At 49.1% G+C, this 19,076-nt stretch overlaps 1 protein-coding gene across 1 annotated transcript in view; it reads left to right on the top strand.

Moving 5' to 3' along the window:
* Positions 1-18,211, top strand: part of CHRM4 (cholinergic receptor muscarinic 4) — a 36,126-nt gene extending 17,915 nt beyond the window's left edge. Inside the window, exons 2-3 of the mRNA XM_077820212.1 lie at positions 14,829-14,921; positions 16,734-18,211. Coding sequence (XP_077676338.1) covers positions 14,829-14,921; positions 16,734-18,211 — 1,571 coding nt within the window. The remainder of the gene's footprint in view (positions 1-14,828; positions 14,922-16,733) is intronic.
* Positions 18,212-19,076: the final 865 nt, after the last annotated feature.

Below are 19,076 nucleotides of genomic sequence, written 5' to 3'. Positions count from 1 at the left end.
GTCATTAAACAGATTAGAATCCCCTCCTTCATCATATATATTAGGCACAGAACTGTACTTCCAGGTGTTATGGTAATCAGCTTCCATCATCCTCACAACCAGCTGCTTGCTCTTCTGGTGCGCGGCCTCAAGGAAAGATTCAAGTTCTGGGGCAAATTCCACAGCCTCCTGGGGTGTCTTTGGCCTCCTTTCACTGATCTTGATCTGCGAATCCAAGTCCATCTGAACATCTATAAATCGGTCCATTGCCAGCCTATCCTGGAAGGCTGGTTGTACCTGGATATGCCAGGAACATACATCTCTACAGGTCCTCTGCCAGTTAAGGAGGGGTTTCTTCTTTCCATCTTCTTCTAGATCTCAGCTGTGCCCTGGGCAGCTTAGCTATAAACCATATGTTCAGGGCTTGTACCAGGTTTGGAGAACTCAGTCCCTTTTCTGGCGGTAAGTTCTGTAGCACCATCAGAGCTGGGCCACCAAAGTTGGCTGCTAGTAAGCCCCCTTTCTGTCCCTCCTCCCAGCCATTTATTTGAGCTATAAAGTTGAACTGAGCCAAATAAGCTTCCCAGGGAGTTTTCCCCTCCAAGATAGTGGGACTTTTGCATTATTTGAGCTGGGTCAGCCCAGTCTCTCCCCTTTGGACCTCTCTGGGTTACAAATGGGGTAGAAAACTGTTGTGTCTCCTCTTACCCAAGTCCTCTGGCTGGCTCAATTTCTCACCCAGGTGGCTGCCTTCCATGGTGTTCTGTGACCCTTTGATTTCCTTCTGGAGCTGAATTTTCAGTTCTTAAGTCCTATCTGCAGCTCATCTCTGGTAGCAAGTTCCAGGTTGGCTACAGCTTGCCTGGTCTCCAATATTTTATGGAAAAACATCTGATCTATGGAACTTAGGTTGTTGGTCATCTCTTCTCTGTCTTGCCATTTTAGCCTGGGAGATTTGCAGCTGGGCTTCCCAACCTGTCTGGACACTTTGTAGTTGCTCCAACAGAGATTTGACCTCTGCCCGCAAGGCAACCCTCAGTTCCCTCTGGGACCGTCCAGATTCAGTTTTAGTTCCTTTGTAAAACCTCCAGGCTTTGATTTAAACTCTTTTGTGACATCTTCAGCTCCTGTTTTGGGGCTTCTTTGAAATCCTGTTGGTGCTTGGTGATTTCTGCAAGAACCCCCATTATTTGCTCCATCTTGGGTCAATAGGAATACCAGCTCACAAGCTCTCTCCTTGGAAAGTGGATCCTGTGGTGCTCCTATTTGAGGTGACAGCTAGTAAAAATTTAGGGCCCTGGGGATGTTTGATAGATTGTGGGATTTTCTTTGATGCCATCTTGCTTATTTACAGGAATGTACAAAGGCCTGTATCTCTGAATGCAGAAGGAACTAAGAACAAACAGAATGGTTTCTTAGCTTATAGCCTGCAAGCACCATTAGCCAACACCAGATTCAAAAGGTCTCTAGCTTTTTCCAGGGTCACACTGTACTTACAAAAAGAAAAGGAGTACTTGTGGCACCTTAGAGACGAACAAATTTATTTGAGCATAAGCTTTCATGAGCTACAGCTCACTTGTGTCTGACACCATCAAGAATCCGATGAAGTGAGCTGTAGCTCACGAAAGCTTATGCTCAAATAAATTTGTTCGTCTCTAAGGTGCCACAAGTACTCCTTTTCTTTTTGCGAATACAGACTAACACGGCTGCTACTCTGAAACCTGTCACTGTACTTACAGGCTCCTGATTGGTTTTCTTGCTTCTCCCTTTCTGTTCTTGTCTGTTCTCAGTTCCTTTCTCTCTCATTCATCTCCTCCACCCATACTCAGCCAAGAGCATCTGGGCGGGTTCAGGTTTCAGAGTAGCAGCCATGTTAGTCTGTATTCGCAAAAAGAAAAGGAGTACTTGTGGCACCTTAGAGACTAACCAATTTATTTGAGCATAAGCTTTCGTGAGCTACAGCTCACTTCATCAGATGCCACATCTTTTGTCTTAGGTAATGGCTTATACTTAAATGTATGTTAATTGAAGGGTGAGTTCACACCTATCAATCTCAATGGGGTTTTAACTCAACTAATAATAAAGCTTCACCTTAGCTTTCTTATTATATCACTGTTAGGAGCAGGATGGGGAAAGCCATCTGCTTAGAGACTCATGCCTGTTTACTTGTACAGAGAGGTGCCTAGCACTGTTCTGAGCACTGAAATGGAATAAATTAATACTAATTAATTTGCTTTGATTAATTAATTTGATATGATTTTAACGAACATGCTCTATTGTCGCCAGCAGGCAACTTTCATGGGCGCATTTTTAAAAACTGAAAAATCAATCAATCAAGTAGAACTGTAATTCTCAACCCTCCCTCCTGCCACCATTCAACCAGCCTTCCTAATGAACCATGAGTGCCACCAGCCTGTCTCCCTGCCTGCAGCCTGCCCACAATCAGACCTTCCAGTCACCTGAATACTTGGCGTTGCCCATGTGGTTTGGAGGAGTGGGAGTCTTAAAGACTGATGACAAACAGCATGTGTGTGTATTGTAATTTTGTTTTCACTTCTCAGAATTGGTCATATAAATAGGAAAAAATCATGAATAATTTACTCAATGAAAAAAATGCCCTACCCCATGCTATAAATTATTTGCAATGAGTAATTTACCAGCTCTTTCACTGATCTATTGTTTATAGATGGGTAAGGAGTTAAAAGGGATGCCTTCCAGTATGAAACTGCCAAGTCCGGGGCATTCCTGACAGTGCAAGAGGGGTGACTGCATTTTAAATGAGCAAATACAATTGAACGCTGGTGAACTATTGATTCACCTTTTCTTTTCCTTCTCCGTCTTTCCATTTATTTCCCACATGTTAATTATCCAGAGATCACTGGCACTTGTGTCTGACACTATCAAGCACTGAACCCTCCCTGCCTGTATGAAATCTGGCCAATTCACTTTGCTAGGAATAGAACCACATTCTTTATTCTTTCTGTCTATCTATCATATTGCCAAGGTGCCTATTACTGGTATCTAAGAGCTACATTTTCACACTCTCTCAGGGGTGTGAATCTGTCATCTAGAACAATCGCTCACTACATGTAAAGCAGTGCCATGACTCAGTAACTAATTAACGACTATTAGATAAAGCTATTATCACTACAAACCATCACCCAGTTCAGTCTCTCTCTCTCTCTCTCTGTCACACGCGCACACACTCCATAAACAAATACTCATTTATCATTCTCTCTCCCCCCTCACTCTTCTTTCTTTCTCTCTTCCTTTCTCCCTCTTCCTTTCCCCTCCTTTCCTGAGAGCTTAGTTATCTGCCTGTGCTAATGCTAAAACCTGCATTGCATTTGCAGTTTAACATGACAGAACGAATCCCATTAGATTTTTACCCTCTCGGCACTTTTAGGAGAACAGAGATAAATAGCAAAAGGCTGGGAACCAGCGTGAAATGACTCTTGCTGGGGCCTTCACAGCTTTGGGCAAATTCCTTTGTCTCTGTCTCTAACCAAAATATGAAACCTGATTTGTTCTGACCTTTCATTAACCCCCGACCTTTAACCCTCAATGCTATAACTGCAACAAACACTTTCTTCAGCTGCACATGTTGGAGTCAGTGTCCCAGGCACTGTGGCTTTGTCTTCATTGCTAAACAAGGGGTATTCTTACTGTGGATTAGGTTTCAGAGTAACAGCCCTGTTAGTCTGTATTCACAAAAAGAAAAGGAGTACTTGTGGCACCTTAGAGACTAACCAATTTATTTGAGCATAAGCTTATGCTCAAATAAATTGGTCAGTCTCTAAGGTGCCACAAGTACTCCTTTTCTTAATGTGGATTAGCTCTCTCACTTCAAAATCCTGGTGAAGATAAGGGCAGGTAACTTCTACCTTGTGGTGAGATCAGCACTATCCCCCTTACCTGGGGTTGACTTCGCCTAGCTACATTACTGTCACTGTCCAATGTCCTGGTGATGAGTGATGTAGAAAGCCTACATAGATAAAGAGAGAGCTAGATTTCCCCATGGCCTCCCCACACGTACTGTGCCAGATGGCTCCAGTGAAGCCAGGAAGTGCACCAGCACTGTGGGAAAAGTGCAAGTTCTTTCTCCTCATCACCAGACCAAAATATGTCAATATCAAACCCTACCTCTGCACTGCAATTAAACACCTGTGGCTGGCCTGTGCCAGCAGACTCAGGATCATGGGGCTCGGGCTACAGGGCTTTTAATTGCGGTGTAGGCATTCAGGCTCGGGCTGGAGTCCAGGCCTTGGGATGCTGCAAGGTGAGAGGGTCTCAGAGCTTGGGCTGCAGCCAGCATAAGCCCAAACATCTACACAGCAATTAAACAGCCCCTTAGCCCGAGTCAGCTGGCACGGGCCAGCCGCGGGTTTTTAATTGCAGCGTAAAAGCCCTACAGGATTTACTCTGCAGCTTTCCCAGATCCAGTTGGGGCAGAGCTCTAGCATTCCCACACTAATCAGATCAAAGCTACAGCAGAACCATGCTGACCAGACCAGAGCTACTGACTCAACCCCACCTTTAACCTCACTTTATCACAGCTGGAGAAAAGATTGTTTCATTTTTGTCAGAAACAAGAGTGCCATCTAGTGGCGGCTGGATCTAATGCCATCAGGATATGATATTGGCCAAAGACGGACATGCTGGAGCTAAGCTCCTAAGGAAAGGGGACCCTTGCTGGAATCATGCACCTGGTCAGCAGGACATGGGATAATTGGGACCAATGCAGCACAATGAATCCCAGAACTGTGTTCCCGCTGGAGATCCCAGGCCATGGGTCTGAGGAAAGGGATGTGCAGGGACACTGGTGTGGTGGATGTCAGGGCAAGGGTTCCCAAAGGAGACCTCTGAAAGACTGTTCCAAGCCCAGATTTTTAGGAAAAGGCTTCCACCTGGTGTTCTAGTGAAGTGTTTCTCAGCAACCGGCCCATGAACCAGCACCAGTCCCTGAGATCTCCCTGACACAGTGTAGGAAGGCAGCAACCAGTCCCTGGTATCAAAAAGGCTGAGAAACACTGGTCTAGTGGACAATCACACAGTCTACATGCAAAGGCCCAAATCTGTGAGCAGCCATGATGCTGCCTGTGGTATCCCCCTTCTGTTGCCAGGAGGGAGTGCGGGACATTGGATGAAGGGAAAGCAGTGGATGTATTGTTTCTTGACTTTAGCAAAGCTTTTGACACGGTCTCCCACAGTATTCTTGTCAGCAGGTTAAAGAAGTATGGGCTGGATGAATGCACTATAAGGTGAGTAGAAAGTTGGCTAGATTGTCGGGCTCAACGGGTAGTGATCAATGGCTCCATGTCTAGTTGGCAGCCAGTGTCAAGTGGAGTGCCCCAGGGGTTGGTCCTGGGGCCGGTTTTGTTCAATATCTTCATAAATGATCTGGAGGATGGTGTGGATTGCACTCTCAGCAAATTTGCGGATGATACTAAACTAGGAGGAGTGGTAGATACGCTAGAGGGCAGGGATAGGATACAGAGGGACCTAGACAAATTGGAGGATTGGGCCAAAAGAAATCTGATGAGGTTCAATAAGGATAAGTGCAGCGTCCTGCACTTAGGACGGAAGAACCCAATGCACAGCTACAGACTAGGGACCGAATGGCTAGGCAGCAGTTCTGCGGAAAAGGACCTAGGGGTGACAGTGGACGAGAAGCTGGATATGAGTCAGCAGTGTGCCCTTGTTGCCAAGAAGGCCAATGGCATTTTAGGATGTATAAGTAGGGGCATAGCGAGCAGATCGAGGGACGTGATTGTTCCCCTCTATTCGACATCGGTGAGGCCTCATCTGGAGTACTGTGTCCAGTGTTGGGCCCCACACTACAAGAAGGATGTGGATAAATTGGAGAGAGTCTAGCGAAGGGCAACAAAAATGATTAGAGGTCTGGAACACATGACTTATGAGGAGAGGCTGAGGGAACTGGGATTGTTTAGTCTGCAGAAGAGAAGAATGAGGGGGGATTTGATAGCTGCATTCAACTACCTGAGAGGTGGTTCCAGAGAGGATGGTTCTAGACTATTCTCAGTGGTAGAAGAGGACAGGACAAGGAGTAATGGTCTCAAGTTGCAGTGGGGGAGGGTTAGGTTGGATATTAGGAAAAACTTTTTCACTAAGAGGGTGGTGAAACACTGGAATGTGTTACCTAGGGAGGTGGTAGAATCTCCTTCCTTGGAAGTTTTTAAGGTCAGGCTTGACAAAGCCCTGGCTGGGATGATTTAATTGGGGACTGGTCCTGCTCTGAGCAGGGCGTTGGACTAGATGACCTCCTGAGGTCCCTTCCAACCCTGATATTCTATGATTCTATGATTCTACATTGGAAATTGAAGGGTGATGGCTAGCCTCTGGGGTCTGTGCTGGCTGCCGGAGGATTTCTGGGTGGAGTTGAAGATGCTGTTTTCACCTACAAAGCCCTAAATTATTGGAGACCTGGCTTCCTGACAGATGCCCTTTTTCTCCATGGAGTACTGCAACATCCACAATTCCCAGAGTTGTGTGGTGTAATTGTAATGGGTCTGGAGCTGAACTTGTTCTTGGCCAGGGGTCCAGATCTCTGTTATTTGCTTCCTGCTTTGATTTGTTATAAGCCATATTTGGAGCCTCTCAGCCTGTGTCACAAGACTTACCGGTTCTTCCAGGATTTCCTGGAGGGGAGGAGTGGCTGTATGGGAGGGTTTTCTGTGACTTGGCATGTTGTCAGGGTGGCTTCTTATTAAGATTTATGACCTATAGGTTTGTGCCTTTATCCCATGTGATACACTAGAGGTTCAGATCACTATATGTGAACTGTAATTAAATAAATACATCAGCCCATCCACTGTTGGGGAGGAAGGGAGTCCATAGGGCTCAGCATCTTTTCAAGCTCTGCTCTTCCTCCAAAGGTCTTGATTTAATAAGCCCAGATCAGAAGCCAATCTCCTCTGGGAGGGGATTACACTCATTTGCCTTTGAGAAACTAATTGGTTTATCTAATTTATCTCATACCCATATGTACATGTTCCTCTGACAAATTTATTAGAGTTTGTCTTTATTTCTGATGATGATTCTTGTTGAGCAGATACATTACATGGAAGTATGTTTAATCTGTGTGCTTGCTGTACGCCTTCAGGGAGTTAGCTTCAAATCCTGCGCTGATCAAAAATGAATGAATCTTCACTTAGCTCCAAAACAAAGCCACCATGCAGTTTAGTAGAACGGTATGTCTCTGGTCAGAAGAAAGCCAGACTGGAATTGCAGGGGTGAGGTGTATCAAGCTTAAGGTGCATTGGGCAGAGCTGAGTGTGAGGGACCCCCAGTACTGGAATAGCAGATGGTGCTGCAAATTGGAATTGAGATGTGTGCAATGTTCAGGGACCTGGGGAGGGCAGGGTTGGAATAGCAAGGGGGCTGTGAGTCAGATTGAAGGGCATTCTTAGTGCTGGGTGCAGATGGGCCCAGGACTAAAGTAACAAAGGGGGCCTGCAAGGTAGGACTCTCTTCTCTGCTGCCTTCTCAGTCTGTGGCTACATGATACCAGGTCTGGATTTTAGCAATACTTCAAGGGAAGGCAGCTTTGTCTAGTGATTAGAACAGTGGCCTACACATCCGATGTCTTGGGTTCTAACAGGGTGGTAACCAGGGTGGGGCGAGTGAGGCAGCTGCCCAGGGTGCAAAGCCGGAGAAGATGGTGGAAAAATGGGATGGACGAGGAAAAAAACACAATAGGGGGTAGAACTCTGCAGAGGGACTGAGATCCCGTGTGTCCCACCGGACCCACTGCCATAATAGCGGGAGCAGGATAAAAATTCAACAAACAATGTGGGAGCGAGTGGGAGTGGGTATTGCAGGGCGGGGTGGGAGCAGGATTAAGAAATAGTCCCATGCAGGGCTGTAGTAGGAGGCACAAATATGCTTGCTTGTTCCATGTGCTACAATACCTAGTTACAGCACTGGGTTCTAGTACCAACTTTGCCACATGCTTGCAGCGTGACCCTGGGTGAGTCACTTCATTTCTCTGTGCCTTAGTTTACTGAGCTGTAAAATGATAGGTGCAGTGACACCTGTTTCCAAAACAGTTTAATTCCAAAGGGTCATTTTTCAAAGGGTTCTAACTTAATCTCTTACCTTGTTAGCTGAAATTTGGCCTGTTTATTATCAGACCAGGAATGATTTTTGTCGAATATAGCGAATACACAGCTCAGCCATTTCTGAGAACAAAGAGTAAAAAATGTCAGTGATTTTTTTTGCTTGTTTTTGAACAGTGGCAGCACCTCAGAGGCAAGTATGAAACACTTTGGCAGGAATACTCATTCAGTAGTCCAATGACAACTGGTGTCATGTGGCCAGTTATGCCATGAGCATACATACTGTTGTTTGATGTGCAATAAAATGAATGCTTCATAGATTGTAAGGCTAGAAAGGACCATTATTAGATCATTTAGTCTGTTCTCCTGCATAACACAGGTCATAGAATTTCACCTTCCTCTACGGTTACCTCTGTATTGAGCCCAGTAATTTGTCTATGAGTAAATCTGATCTTTCAGAAAGGCAGTCAGTCTTGATTTGGAGACATCAAGAAATGGAGAATTCACCACTTCCCTTGATAGTTTGTTCAAGAGGTTAGTCACCAAGAATGAGGTGCCATCCACGCACTGGCACTCATGTTTCCATGGACAAGATGGTCTCCTAGGATCACAATGCATTTGCTCATGTGCATTAGAAAGTGAAGTGGGAAATCGATTGTTAGAAGTAGGATAATACGGTGTTTATGGAGCCCTGACTCCTTTGACATATATGGACTGAAACAAAGGCCCCTGCATTCTTGATCACACGTAGTGCACTGGACAAAGTGTTCAGCTGCTGCTGAGGAGATAATTGCACTGGATGAAATAACTGTGTTTATTTCATTTTTTTGTACAGAAGGATAATTAATAATACTGTGGGCTTTTTATCATTCTGACCCACCTCCCAGTGGACTGGTGACGGCTTGCATTATTTACTTTACAATGGGGTACCTTCTCTAAGCTCTGTGCATCTCTGACATAAGTTACAAGAGCAAAAGTTTAACTAGCAGCTTATCTGCACCTCCCCCATCCCCGACTGCCTGACAGTCTACAGCTCTCAGCCCCTGGGGAAATAAACCTCTCTTCCCCCATGCAGATCTAATCCCCTTTAAAACCCCTTCAAAAGTGTTTTTGGTCTCAAGAAAAGGGCAAGACATTCTTCTGATGTGGAGAATATGTTTCTACAACTGAATGAAAACCCCCCTCCAAGGCTTTCCCCAAGCTTGAAGATCCCATGCTGAGGCATGTGAGGATTAATACTTAGCTGACCAGACAGCTGGAGGAGGAATCGGTTTGAGGTTAAGGTGGTGGACTGGCACTCTGAAGACATCGTTTGCTCAGGTTCCCTGTATGTCTTGTTGTTCGTATTGCCAAAGCACTGATGGCTCCATTGAGGGATCAGAGCCTCAGTGTGCTAGGTGCTGGATAAACACAGAACACCCTGCCCCAGAGAGCTTAAAATCTAAATTCTTTGGGTAAGGCACCATTTCTCCCTGCATCAATTTCCCATCTGTAAAATGGGGATGGGTCTTCCCTGTCAGGTCTGTGAGGTGCTCGTGGTGGTGGGGGGCCACAGAAAGACCTAGATGGATCTTATCTGCAAGGAGTCTCAGGAGCATAAGGGCAGCAGGATAGAAAACAACTCATAAATTACAGCTGAAAAGCCAAGAGAGGCATGAGGACAGAAATTGAGTTTGTTCCAGCTTGTTGGTGAAAGTGAGTCTGGGAGAGCATCCGCTGCATGCACTGGATGAGTGACAGGGAGTGCAGGGAGCAAATCCAATTGGCATGGAAGTTTATGGCTCCTGCTGGTTGTCATCCCTATGAACCCTTTCAAAAAGTCATTTGGTCTGAGCCAAGACTGCATCTTCCCTCTGACTCCTGTGTTAGTGAGCAGAGAGGAGGCAGCAGACAGAGGAGAGGCATAAAGAGAGAGAGATGGAGACAGAGAATGAGACCGGAGGAAAGAAGGAAATGAAAGTGCGGGGAGGGGGAGCGAAAAATGCAAGGAGGGGGTGAAGTAGGACAAAAGGTGAGCGAAGGGCAAGAAAGCTTGGAGGATGTGGGGGAGGGGGGAGATGGTGTGAGTGTTTCATGAAGAGAAGGATAATAAATTTAGGAGTCGACTTGCCCTGAGGGAAAGGAGAGTGTTTTCCTTTAACACGGGAATCCTGGGACATTGAGGGGTGGCAGGCCCACGGCAGTCCCCACCCAGATCTCACCCCTGCCTCCCCCGCATTGTCTAGCTTCAGGATCCTCAGGCTTTTCCATAAAGTGCCCTCCATAGAGAGAGTGTCCCAGGCATAGCTGCCCTCCTAATCATCAATGCCCGGCCCCCACCTCTCCACAGCACACATCCCATCACCCAGCCCCGATCCCCAGCTCCCTCCCTCTCGCCAGCTCTCCCTCCAGTAGCACCTGCCGCATGAACGTCTCTGAGACTTTGAAACAGAAAGAAATTGTCTGCGTTTAAAGTGAATATCAGCTGGGAAAGCTGCCAGTCCAGTCCCGGGGGGCACTTGGACCCTGGGTGCCCCGTGCCTCCAGCCAGCACATCTTGAGCCTCAGAGCTTTTCAAGCAGCACAGCTGGTGATTCACCTGATGTGTCCTAGGGTGGCTGCAGGGTGAGGTGCAGAGAAGAGCACAGGAACAGGGCAGGCAGAACAGCACCCCCCCATCCCCACCCCCAGCCACGCCAGCCATATGCCGTGCTCGTGAGCTGAGAAAACGATGGCAGCCGGCACTCAGCAATCCGGTCTGTGCAGGGTCCTGGTTCTTGAGCAGTAATGATGGAGATGCCCAGTAAGTGGCGCTCATGGGTCTGGGGAGTGGAGAGTAATAGGGAAGTACCCCTGTTGGGGAGATTGTGGCTCTGGTGAGTAGCACTGAAATGGACTCTCCCATCCTCTGATCTCATATTTCTTCCTGTTTTTTGGGAGAGGTGGGACAGTCACAGGGAGAGAAAGAAAGAATGGGCCAAATTCTGTCTGTTACACTGCTGGAGATCCACAATAACTCCAATGAGTTAAATGAAGTCCCTCTGGATCACCGAGGTGTCACTGAGACCAGAACAAGACAGGGCCCAGGTGGCACCATTTGCTTTTTCTCCTTGACCTTGTGCACCACCAGCAGCTCGGATAGTGTGTTCTGCCGAGATGCAAGTCAGCCTGTAGAAGACGCTCACGCATATTAGTACGGACCCTGCTAAAGACAGGCGTTTGTTTTGAGCTTTACCGAGTGAATTTTGTGTCCCTCCTCCCATCCCTTGAGGAAAGGAGCCAGACTCCTGTCTCCCAGGCCAGTGTGTTAACTGCGAGACAGTGAGGTCGTTCTGTGGGGCCTCAGTGCAGGGACGTCAGCATAAACCAGCCAACTGTGCCTGACTTGTATTTCCTCCGGGCTGAAGCCCAAGCTGCTAGAATGATCCAGGGCAGAAGGGGCTGAGGTGGGAGCTGGCCTGGGGATGTTGAATGGATAAACACCGGGAGTGAGCCCCTGCATGGTAAGCACATGTGGCCTGAGCTGAGGAGGGAGCTTAGTTTGGGTCTTTGTAACTTTGCTTGGCTTGTGTGGTACCCCAGGTGCTGTGTGTCCCTGCCTGACTTGTCTGCAGGGCTGTAATGGAGCCTAACACGCAGCGTTGTGTCACTTCGTTACACTAGGGGCCCAGTTTGTTACCTCCCCATGGGCCCAGCCTTCAAAACTGCAGGCCAAGTGCCTTCAGAGGGGCCCAGGGCACTTAATCACTCTAGTGATGAACGGAGGCCATTAAACACCCACTGGGGGATAGGATCCCGCTGGAGAAGAGCTGGTATTAATTAATTAATTAATTAATTCATAGCATAGCTCCCAAGGCCACAGACACAGCCCACCGCCACAGGGAGGGGCCTCCTCCAGCACCTCCTCCCCTGTCCCAGGGCTGGGCAAGGTTTTACCCTCCCTGTTCCTTTTGGCTCGAGGTGCTCTCTGTATTCCTGTGCTCTAAAGCTCCTTCAAGCACTGGCCCAGTGGCTTTGTGACTCCTGGTCTCAGAGGTTTGAGTTCCCAACCCCTCCCCAACTGAGGACAGCTGCTGAATCTGATTTTCCGCTTTGCATTGGGAAGGCTCTTGTAAAACATTTTATTTGTCCGCAATTCAGGTCAGGTCTCATGGGGCCCTCTCTTTTGGCTCCCTCTCGTCCCTCCCCTGCCTTGCGCTCTCTAGTGTCTGACTGGATCCTGTCATGGCTAATGACACTGAAGCTCTTCTAGCCCAATGCCTAGTGAGTGCCCCAGATCTAGGACCCCATTTTCCCCCAGTAGCACCCAGTGGGCTCCAGTGAATCAGGCCTCTACCAGGAAATGGGTTTAACAGCCTCTGGGGCAGGTTAGGTGGGCTTCAGTCAGGGTGGGTCGAGCTTCTATCAGCTACACAGGGAGAAGCCCCCAAAGGTTCTGCTGCTTTAATGAACTCTCCAGAATGTGTGGCTCTGTAGAACTCGGCCGGAAATACCGTGAGAGGCAATGGCCTCTCAGTGCCACAGTGTCTGGCCCAGACTGCGTTCTAGACGTACTGAAGCATTATCTGTGGCCAAGGGCAGGCAGGGTGTGAGACTTGCTAAGTGCAGCAGACCTGGTTGGGGTGTGAATCAGACAGGAACTGTTTCCTTTGCCAGGGTTTGCAGCTCTCACAGTCACTCTTTTCCCTCCGGTCTCCAGATACACTATGTAATAAGTACCTGTAGATTCTGCCCCTGCCAGGCCACTTTGCATGGAGTCTCCTGAGTTTCACTTACAGTTGTGTGTGGGCTGTGGAGTCATGGTGCTGGCTGCTTTCTCAGGCACTCCTCAAAGATTCATGCTTGCCCCGGTTTATTCATGCAATAATTATGGGGCTCTTGATGGCTCACTGAAGGAGATGGAAATAGCCCCAGGTTGTCAGTGGCCTGCTCTCTTTCCTGCTGGTACCAAGCTGGCATAATGGGATCTGATGTCTCAGTGGCTCCCCTGGGAAGGGGGTAAGGGCTGCTCAAGGAATTAAAGGTGCCAGGGATTTCTTCATTCCATTAACATTCTGCAATAGCTGCCTGCAGCCAAACTAAATAATTGTAGCTCCGGGCTGACAGTGTGACCCAGAAAGCAGAGCCATGTCTAGTGAGTAAGCCACATTGGCTGAGGGTGTGCATGTGTTTGTTTGCTGGGGTAGGGCTAATCCCCGTGCAGGCGGGTCTGTCCAGTGCAGCGGAAGCGGGGGCTAGATAAGCCCTCTTTCTCTTGTTGGAGAGAATGGAGGGTCTTGACACTAAGCTGTGGGGTGAGAGGCCAACAGTCCCAGCCCAGGGTGAATCTTGGTTGGGTTAATCAGACTGCAATGGATCCACTCCTTAGTGAAATATTTATCAGGTGCAGATATGCGTTAGTCACTCAGGGTATGCCTACACCGCAGTTAAAAACAAGCGGCTGGCCCGCACTAGCTGATGTGGGCTCGTGGGGCTCGGGCTAAGGGGCTGTTTAATAGCAGTGTAGATGCTCAAGCTTGGGCTGGAGGTGGGGTTCCAGAACCCTGCAAGGTGGGAGTATCCCACTGCTCAGGCTGCAGCTGGAGCTCCAGGAGCCTGAGTCAGCTGGCGCGGGCCAGCGGGGGGTGTCTGACTGCAGTGTAGACATAGCCCAAGTGGCTGGCTCATCAGTTCTATTTGCTCATGAGACTCTGAAAATCAGACATCAAGCAAGATGCTGTTCCAGGGCCAGGGGGTTAAATGCAGCTCTGCCCAAGGTGCAGACCCTGTCCCTGGGTTTCTCCTGGGGGACAGTAAGTGCAGCGTGGGCGTGAAAGGCTCCTGGTATCGATGGTGGGTACCCAGTGTCTGTGCAGTAAGAGGATGGGGAGAGCTGCATTCAGCCCCCTCTGTGGCTGGGCCTCTGCACAGTTCCTGCATGTTACAAGAGCATGATGAGGATTGTGTGGGGCCATCTTGATAGACATCGTGTGTGGCTGTCAGAAGGCGTAGAGGGGGTCAGTAGGCATGAGGGGCAGGAGTGTTATGGGGGAGACCGATGTTGGGGAGCAGCTGCTGGGGGGGACCTTGATGAGAGAGGATCAGGCAGCACATGGGGTGATGTGGAGAGGGGATGCAGCAGATGATCAAGGAGCACTTGTACTTCTAGCATGAGACAGGCAGACCCTCTCCAGCTCACACAGGTTTTGACCCTTTGGGGCACAGGTGTGGCTCACGCTCAGACCCACTGGCAGTCTGGTCTGTCACTCTGGTGCTGGCATGCTGCATGGCTGGTCAGCCCCTGGTGACTAACCCGCCTTGGGGATGTGCACACAGCAGCTGGGAGGTGCTTGCCACCGCAGGCAGGCAGACACTTTAGCTCTGCTCAAGCTAATATGCTAAAAATAGCCTGGTGGCCCAGCAGCATGGCCGGCAGCCCAGGCTAGGCACTTGAGTACAGTCCTGCCCAAGGCCCTGGGTATGTACTTGGGTAGCTAGCCCGAGCCGCCACCTGGGCTGCTGAGCCACAGGGCTATTTTTAGTGCACTAGCTTGAGCAGACGAGTGTCTATCTACCTGTGCTGGGAAGGACCATCCCAGCTGCAATGTAGACTTGTCACTTGGTGTGATGCTCACATCTCTTTATTCCATCAGCTGGACCTGGCAATTCAGCCATTTGTTGAATAGTGAATATTATTGGATACACGCTGATGTTCAGAGATTGCCCCAGATGCCGTATCTCCTAAAGGGGTTTCTCAGTGCTGCAGGTCACACTCTCATTACCTAATCAGGGGTCTGCTTGTCTCTCTTCCAGGTCTTGCTTTCCAGAGGGAGCCATTTGCTGTTGGAGACCCACGTGAGTTCTCCCCACACCCCAGCACGAGCTTTCCCAGGATGCCAGGCCCTGGTATAGCCCATTATTTTGTTTGGATCTGTAGTGGGTCATGAAGGCCTAGTGATCCTCTTTCTCTTCCCTGCAACCGCCCCCCCCCCCGCCCCCAGCTGTTCCACATGAGACAGGGACACAACTGAGGCAGTGACATATACACAACAGCCCAGTGCTTACCATTAGCCTGGCCGGGGAGCTGGCTTCAGGCCACTAGAATTGTTACAGTGAACAGGGTTGGTCAAGCCCCTGGACTGCACCTCTCCTGAGGGCTGAAGAACATCAGTGGCCAGTGGGGAGATGGAGAGGAAGGTTGCTCAGCTGCTGCCCAGGCTGGACCTGTCCTTTAGATAAACACTGGCTGTGTTCACTTCCATGGTTGTTGAGTTGGCCCCTTTCACAAGCACCCAATTCCCTTTTAAAATCTTGGGCTGAACGGTAGGGGGGCTGTTCAAAGAGCAGGCCAAACTTCCTGCATTCACCATCAGTCTCCATCGCTCTCCTGAGGTCTGGTAAAACACCTGCTGAAAATGGCATTTCAGCAGGACAAGGAGGCACAAAGAGACCTAAACCTGCTGCTTGGCCTTGCCACAGAAGAGGAGGCACTGCAGCTTCCCACCCCACCAAACCATTCTCACTCTGCTTCATTTTCCCACGGAATCCATGTAGCCCTATCAGGGTCTTGCAGGGAGCAGGGGCCCTTTTAGGGTTTGTGACCCAGCACAGTGCAAGAAGCAGACAGCAGAGGGCAGGATTTCCATAGCAAATGCCTTGAGGATGGGCTGGGAGCTCTGTTAGCTGGACCCTTCCTTTGGCTTCACTCTTTAGAGCTTTCCTTTGGAGCTTTTTGTGTCTCCATAAAGCCGAGAGATGCTTCCAAGGCTGTTCCGCTTTGGAACACAAACTGCTGCCATGAACAGCTCCTGGGGAGAGGGCTGCAGGAGCAGATGGGCATGGTACAACACAATGAGATTTTCAAGCATTAGCTAAAAACAACATTGGCCTGGGAAAATGCTGAGGTTTAAAGAGACACAACTGCTCAGGCTGTGCAATCACTCACTCAGCCCAGACTATCCCTGCACGCTCTCACAGTGACTGCTTTTCAGCTACAGCTTCAGTTATGGGGAGGCAACAAGAGTCTTTTCTCCAGGTTGTGAGCGAGGGAAGGAGGCCTGAATTCACTCCATTCCTCTGGGTGCAGTATGCAAGAAGAGAATTGGACCTGTTCTGCTGCTAGTTACACTGGTACCATCCCAGTAAAGCCAATGGAGTGTAAGGGGTATAAGTGAGCAAAATTCGGCCTCCTCTTGACTTAAGTCTGCATCATTTCCCTGGCTCATTAATATAGATGTAATAAGAAGAAAGGCCTATGAAAACCAAGATGCCCTGTCTACATGCCTCAGTCCTGACCTATAGCGTTCCTGCTCCTCTCCCATTATTCTGGCCCCTGCTATTCCAGACCTGGGCTGTTCACACACAGCTCTGTTCATACATCTCAGTCCTAACCCAGAGCCTCCTGCTATTCCAGCCCTGGGGTCCTCTTATACAGCTCTGCTGACGAATCTCCATTGTTTTAAAAAGTCTAATAGTCGGGGCCAAAAAGGGCATCACCGGGGAGCTAGAGGATATGGGAAGAGGTCTGGGGGTGATAGGAGAGAGAAAACTGGGGATAAAACTGCCCCATCCTTTTTTGCAAAACCAAAGACAACATACATAGAAAAATACTGTTAAACTCATAGGAAACTTGGTTAAAGGAGCCCACAACTGCAGAAGAAAGAGGGCAGAAGGGTGCCTATGTGTAATATTCTTCCTTTCGCTCCCTCCCCACTGCAGAATCCATGCATAACCTCTCTGCTCAGCCCTGGCAGATGAAGATGGCCAACCTTACCTATGACAACTTCACCAATGGCAACCGATCTGAGGTGGTCAAGCAGCATCCTTCCAACCAGTACAAAACAGTGGAGCTGGTCTTCATTGCCACGGTAACTGGCTCGCTCAGCCTGGTCACTGTGGTGGGGAACATCCTGGTCATGCTGTCCATTAAAGTGAACCGTCAGCTCCAGACTGTGAACAACTACTTCCTTTTCAGCCTGGCCTGTGCTGACCTGATCATTGGGGTCTTCTCCATGAACCTCTACACGGTCTATATCATCAAAGGCTATTGGCCGCTGGGGGCCGTGGTGTGTGACCTATGGCTGGCGCTGGACTACGTGGTGAGCAACGCCTCTGTGATGAACTTACTCATCATCAGTTTTGACCGATACTTCTGTGTCACCAAGCCCCTGACCTACCCGGCTCGAAGGACCACCAAAATGGCTGGGCTGATGATTGCAGCCGCTTGGATATTGTCCTTTGTTCTCTGGGCGCCTGCCATCTTGTTCTGGCAGTTCATCGTAGGGAAGAGGACAGTCCCGGAGCGGGAGTGCTACATCCAGTTCCTATCTAATCCGGCCGTGACCTTTGGCACGGCCATCGCTGCATTCTACCTCCCTGTGGTCATCATGACTGTGCTGTACATTCACATCTCACTGGCCAGCAGGAGCAGAGTGAGACGGCACAAGCCTGAGGGCAAGAAGGAGAAGAAGACTAAGCCACTCAGCTTCTTTAAGAGCCCACTGATCAAACAGAACAACAACTCTCCCAAGAGGGCGCTGGAGGTGAAGGAGGAGGTGAGGAATGGTAAATTGGAGGACCAACCCTTAGCACAGACAGAGGCTGCTGGTCAGCAAGAGGAGAAGGAGACTTCCAATGAATCCAGCACAGTCAGCATCACCCAGACCACAAAAGAGAAGCAGGTGGCAGAAATCTTACCAGCTGGGCAAGGGCAGAGCCCTGCCCACCCACGGGTTAACTCGACCTCCAAGTGGTCCAAAATTAAGATTGTCACCAAGCAAACTGGTACTGAATGCGTCACGGCCATTGAGATTGTCCCAGCTAAGACAGCGGCCTCTGCCCAGAATACCCTCTCAAACAATCGCCCAGCCAATGTTGCCAGGAAGTTTGCTAGCATTGCCAGGAGTCAGGTGCGGAAGAAGCGCCAGATGGCAGCCCGGGAGAAAAAAGTCACCAGAACCATATTCGCCATCCTGCTTGCCTTCATTCTCACATGGACTCCTTACAATGTGATGGTCCTTATTAACACCTTCTGTGAGACCTGCGTACCCGAGACAGTGTGGTCTATTGGGTACTGGCTCTGCTATGTCAACAGCACCATCAACCCAGCCTGCTATGCCCTCTGTAATGCCACTTTCAAGAAGACCTTTAAGCACCTTCTCATGTGCCAGTACAGGAACATTGGCACAGCTAGATAAGCTGGCACTGAGGGACTGCTTGGCAGGATTACAAAGACTCATTCCTTTGCCTCTCCTTTTAGGGGGTTCTCTGCTCCCCACTCACAAGAGATGCAGACTGTTCAGAGATTCCACAAGATGCCCTTCTCTGAATGCAGCTGTAAGATGCAGCTCTTTTACTTGTTCTCAGCCTGGGAGAAGGAGCCCTCAGACATACATAAATCAAAGAACAGCTCCTCTTCCTACACAACCCCTGACTCTGCACTGGAAGAAAACAAGGAAGAGGGAACACCAGAGGAGTGTCCCCATCAACAGGTTCCATGGTTACTTTGAACCCCATGTAGCTCCTCCCTCTGGAGATGTTGGCTGAATTGGCAGCTATCTTTGCTCGCTAGGTAAAACCGTGGAGTTTCTAAATGGGGTTCCTGCTGATTACACCTGTGTCACAGTGAAGTGTCACTGTGCAATGAGACATGATGTAACTGAAATCCCTTCTTTCACTCCTTGAGCTTCCTGATGGCTTTGCAGTGCGCATGGAGAGAAGGTTCCTGGCATCAGGAGGGGTTCAACAGGGTCTTAAACCACATACTGCCCAAGAGAAAAAGGAACATAGATCAGTCACTTTGTCATACATCAGGTGTCAGATGATTCCTTTTGGACCAACCTGGACTGGATGGAAAAGGCCTGTTAGATGACCCAGACCATCTCCCTGGGGCCAGGACAGGATTGTTCCTGGTCATGCATTCTCTAGTGGCTTTAAACATCCCACGAGATGAATGAGGTTCTCACCCCTTCCCTCTGGGGCGGTGACTCCACAGCCTGAGCCATCTGCCAGTCTGAAAGTCTTTCCTGGGAGTCAACCTCGGGGTTCCCTTTCTGAACTCCA

This window comes from Eretmochelys imbricata, chromosome 6, assembly GCF_965152235.1.
Source record: "Eretmochelys imbricata isolate rEreImb1 chromosome 6, rEreImb1.hap1, whole genome shotgun sequence".
Classification (NCBI taxonomy): Eukaryota; Metazoa; Chordata; order Testudines; family Cheloniidae; genus Eretmochelys; species Eretmochelys imbricata.
The sequence above is the reverse complement of the archived record's forward strand: the minus strand, read 5'-3'. Positions and strand labels throughout refer to the sequence as shown.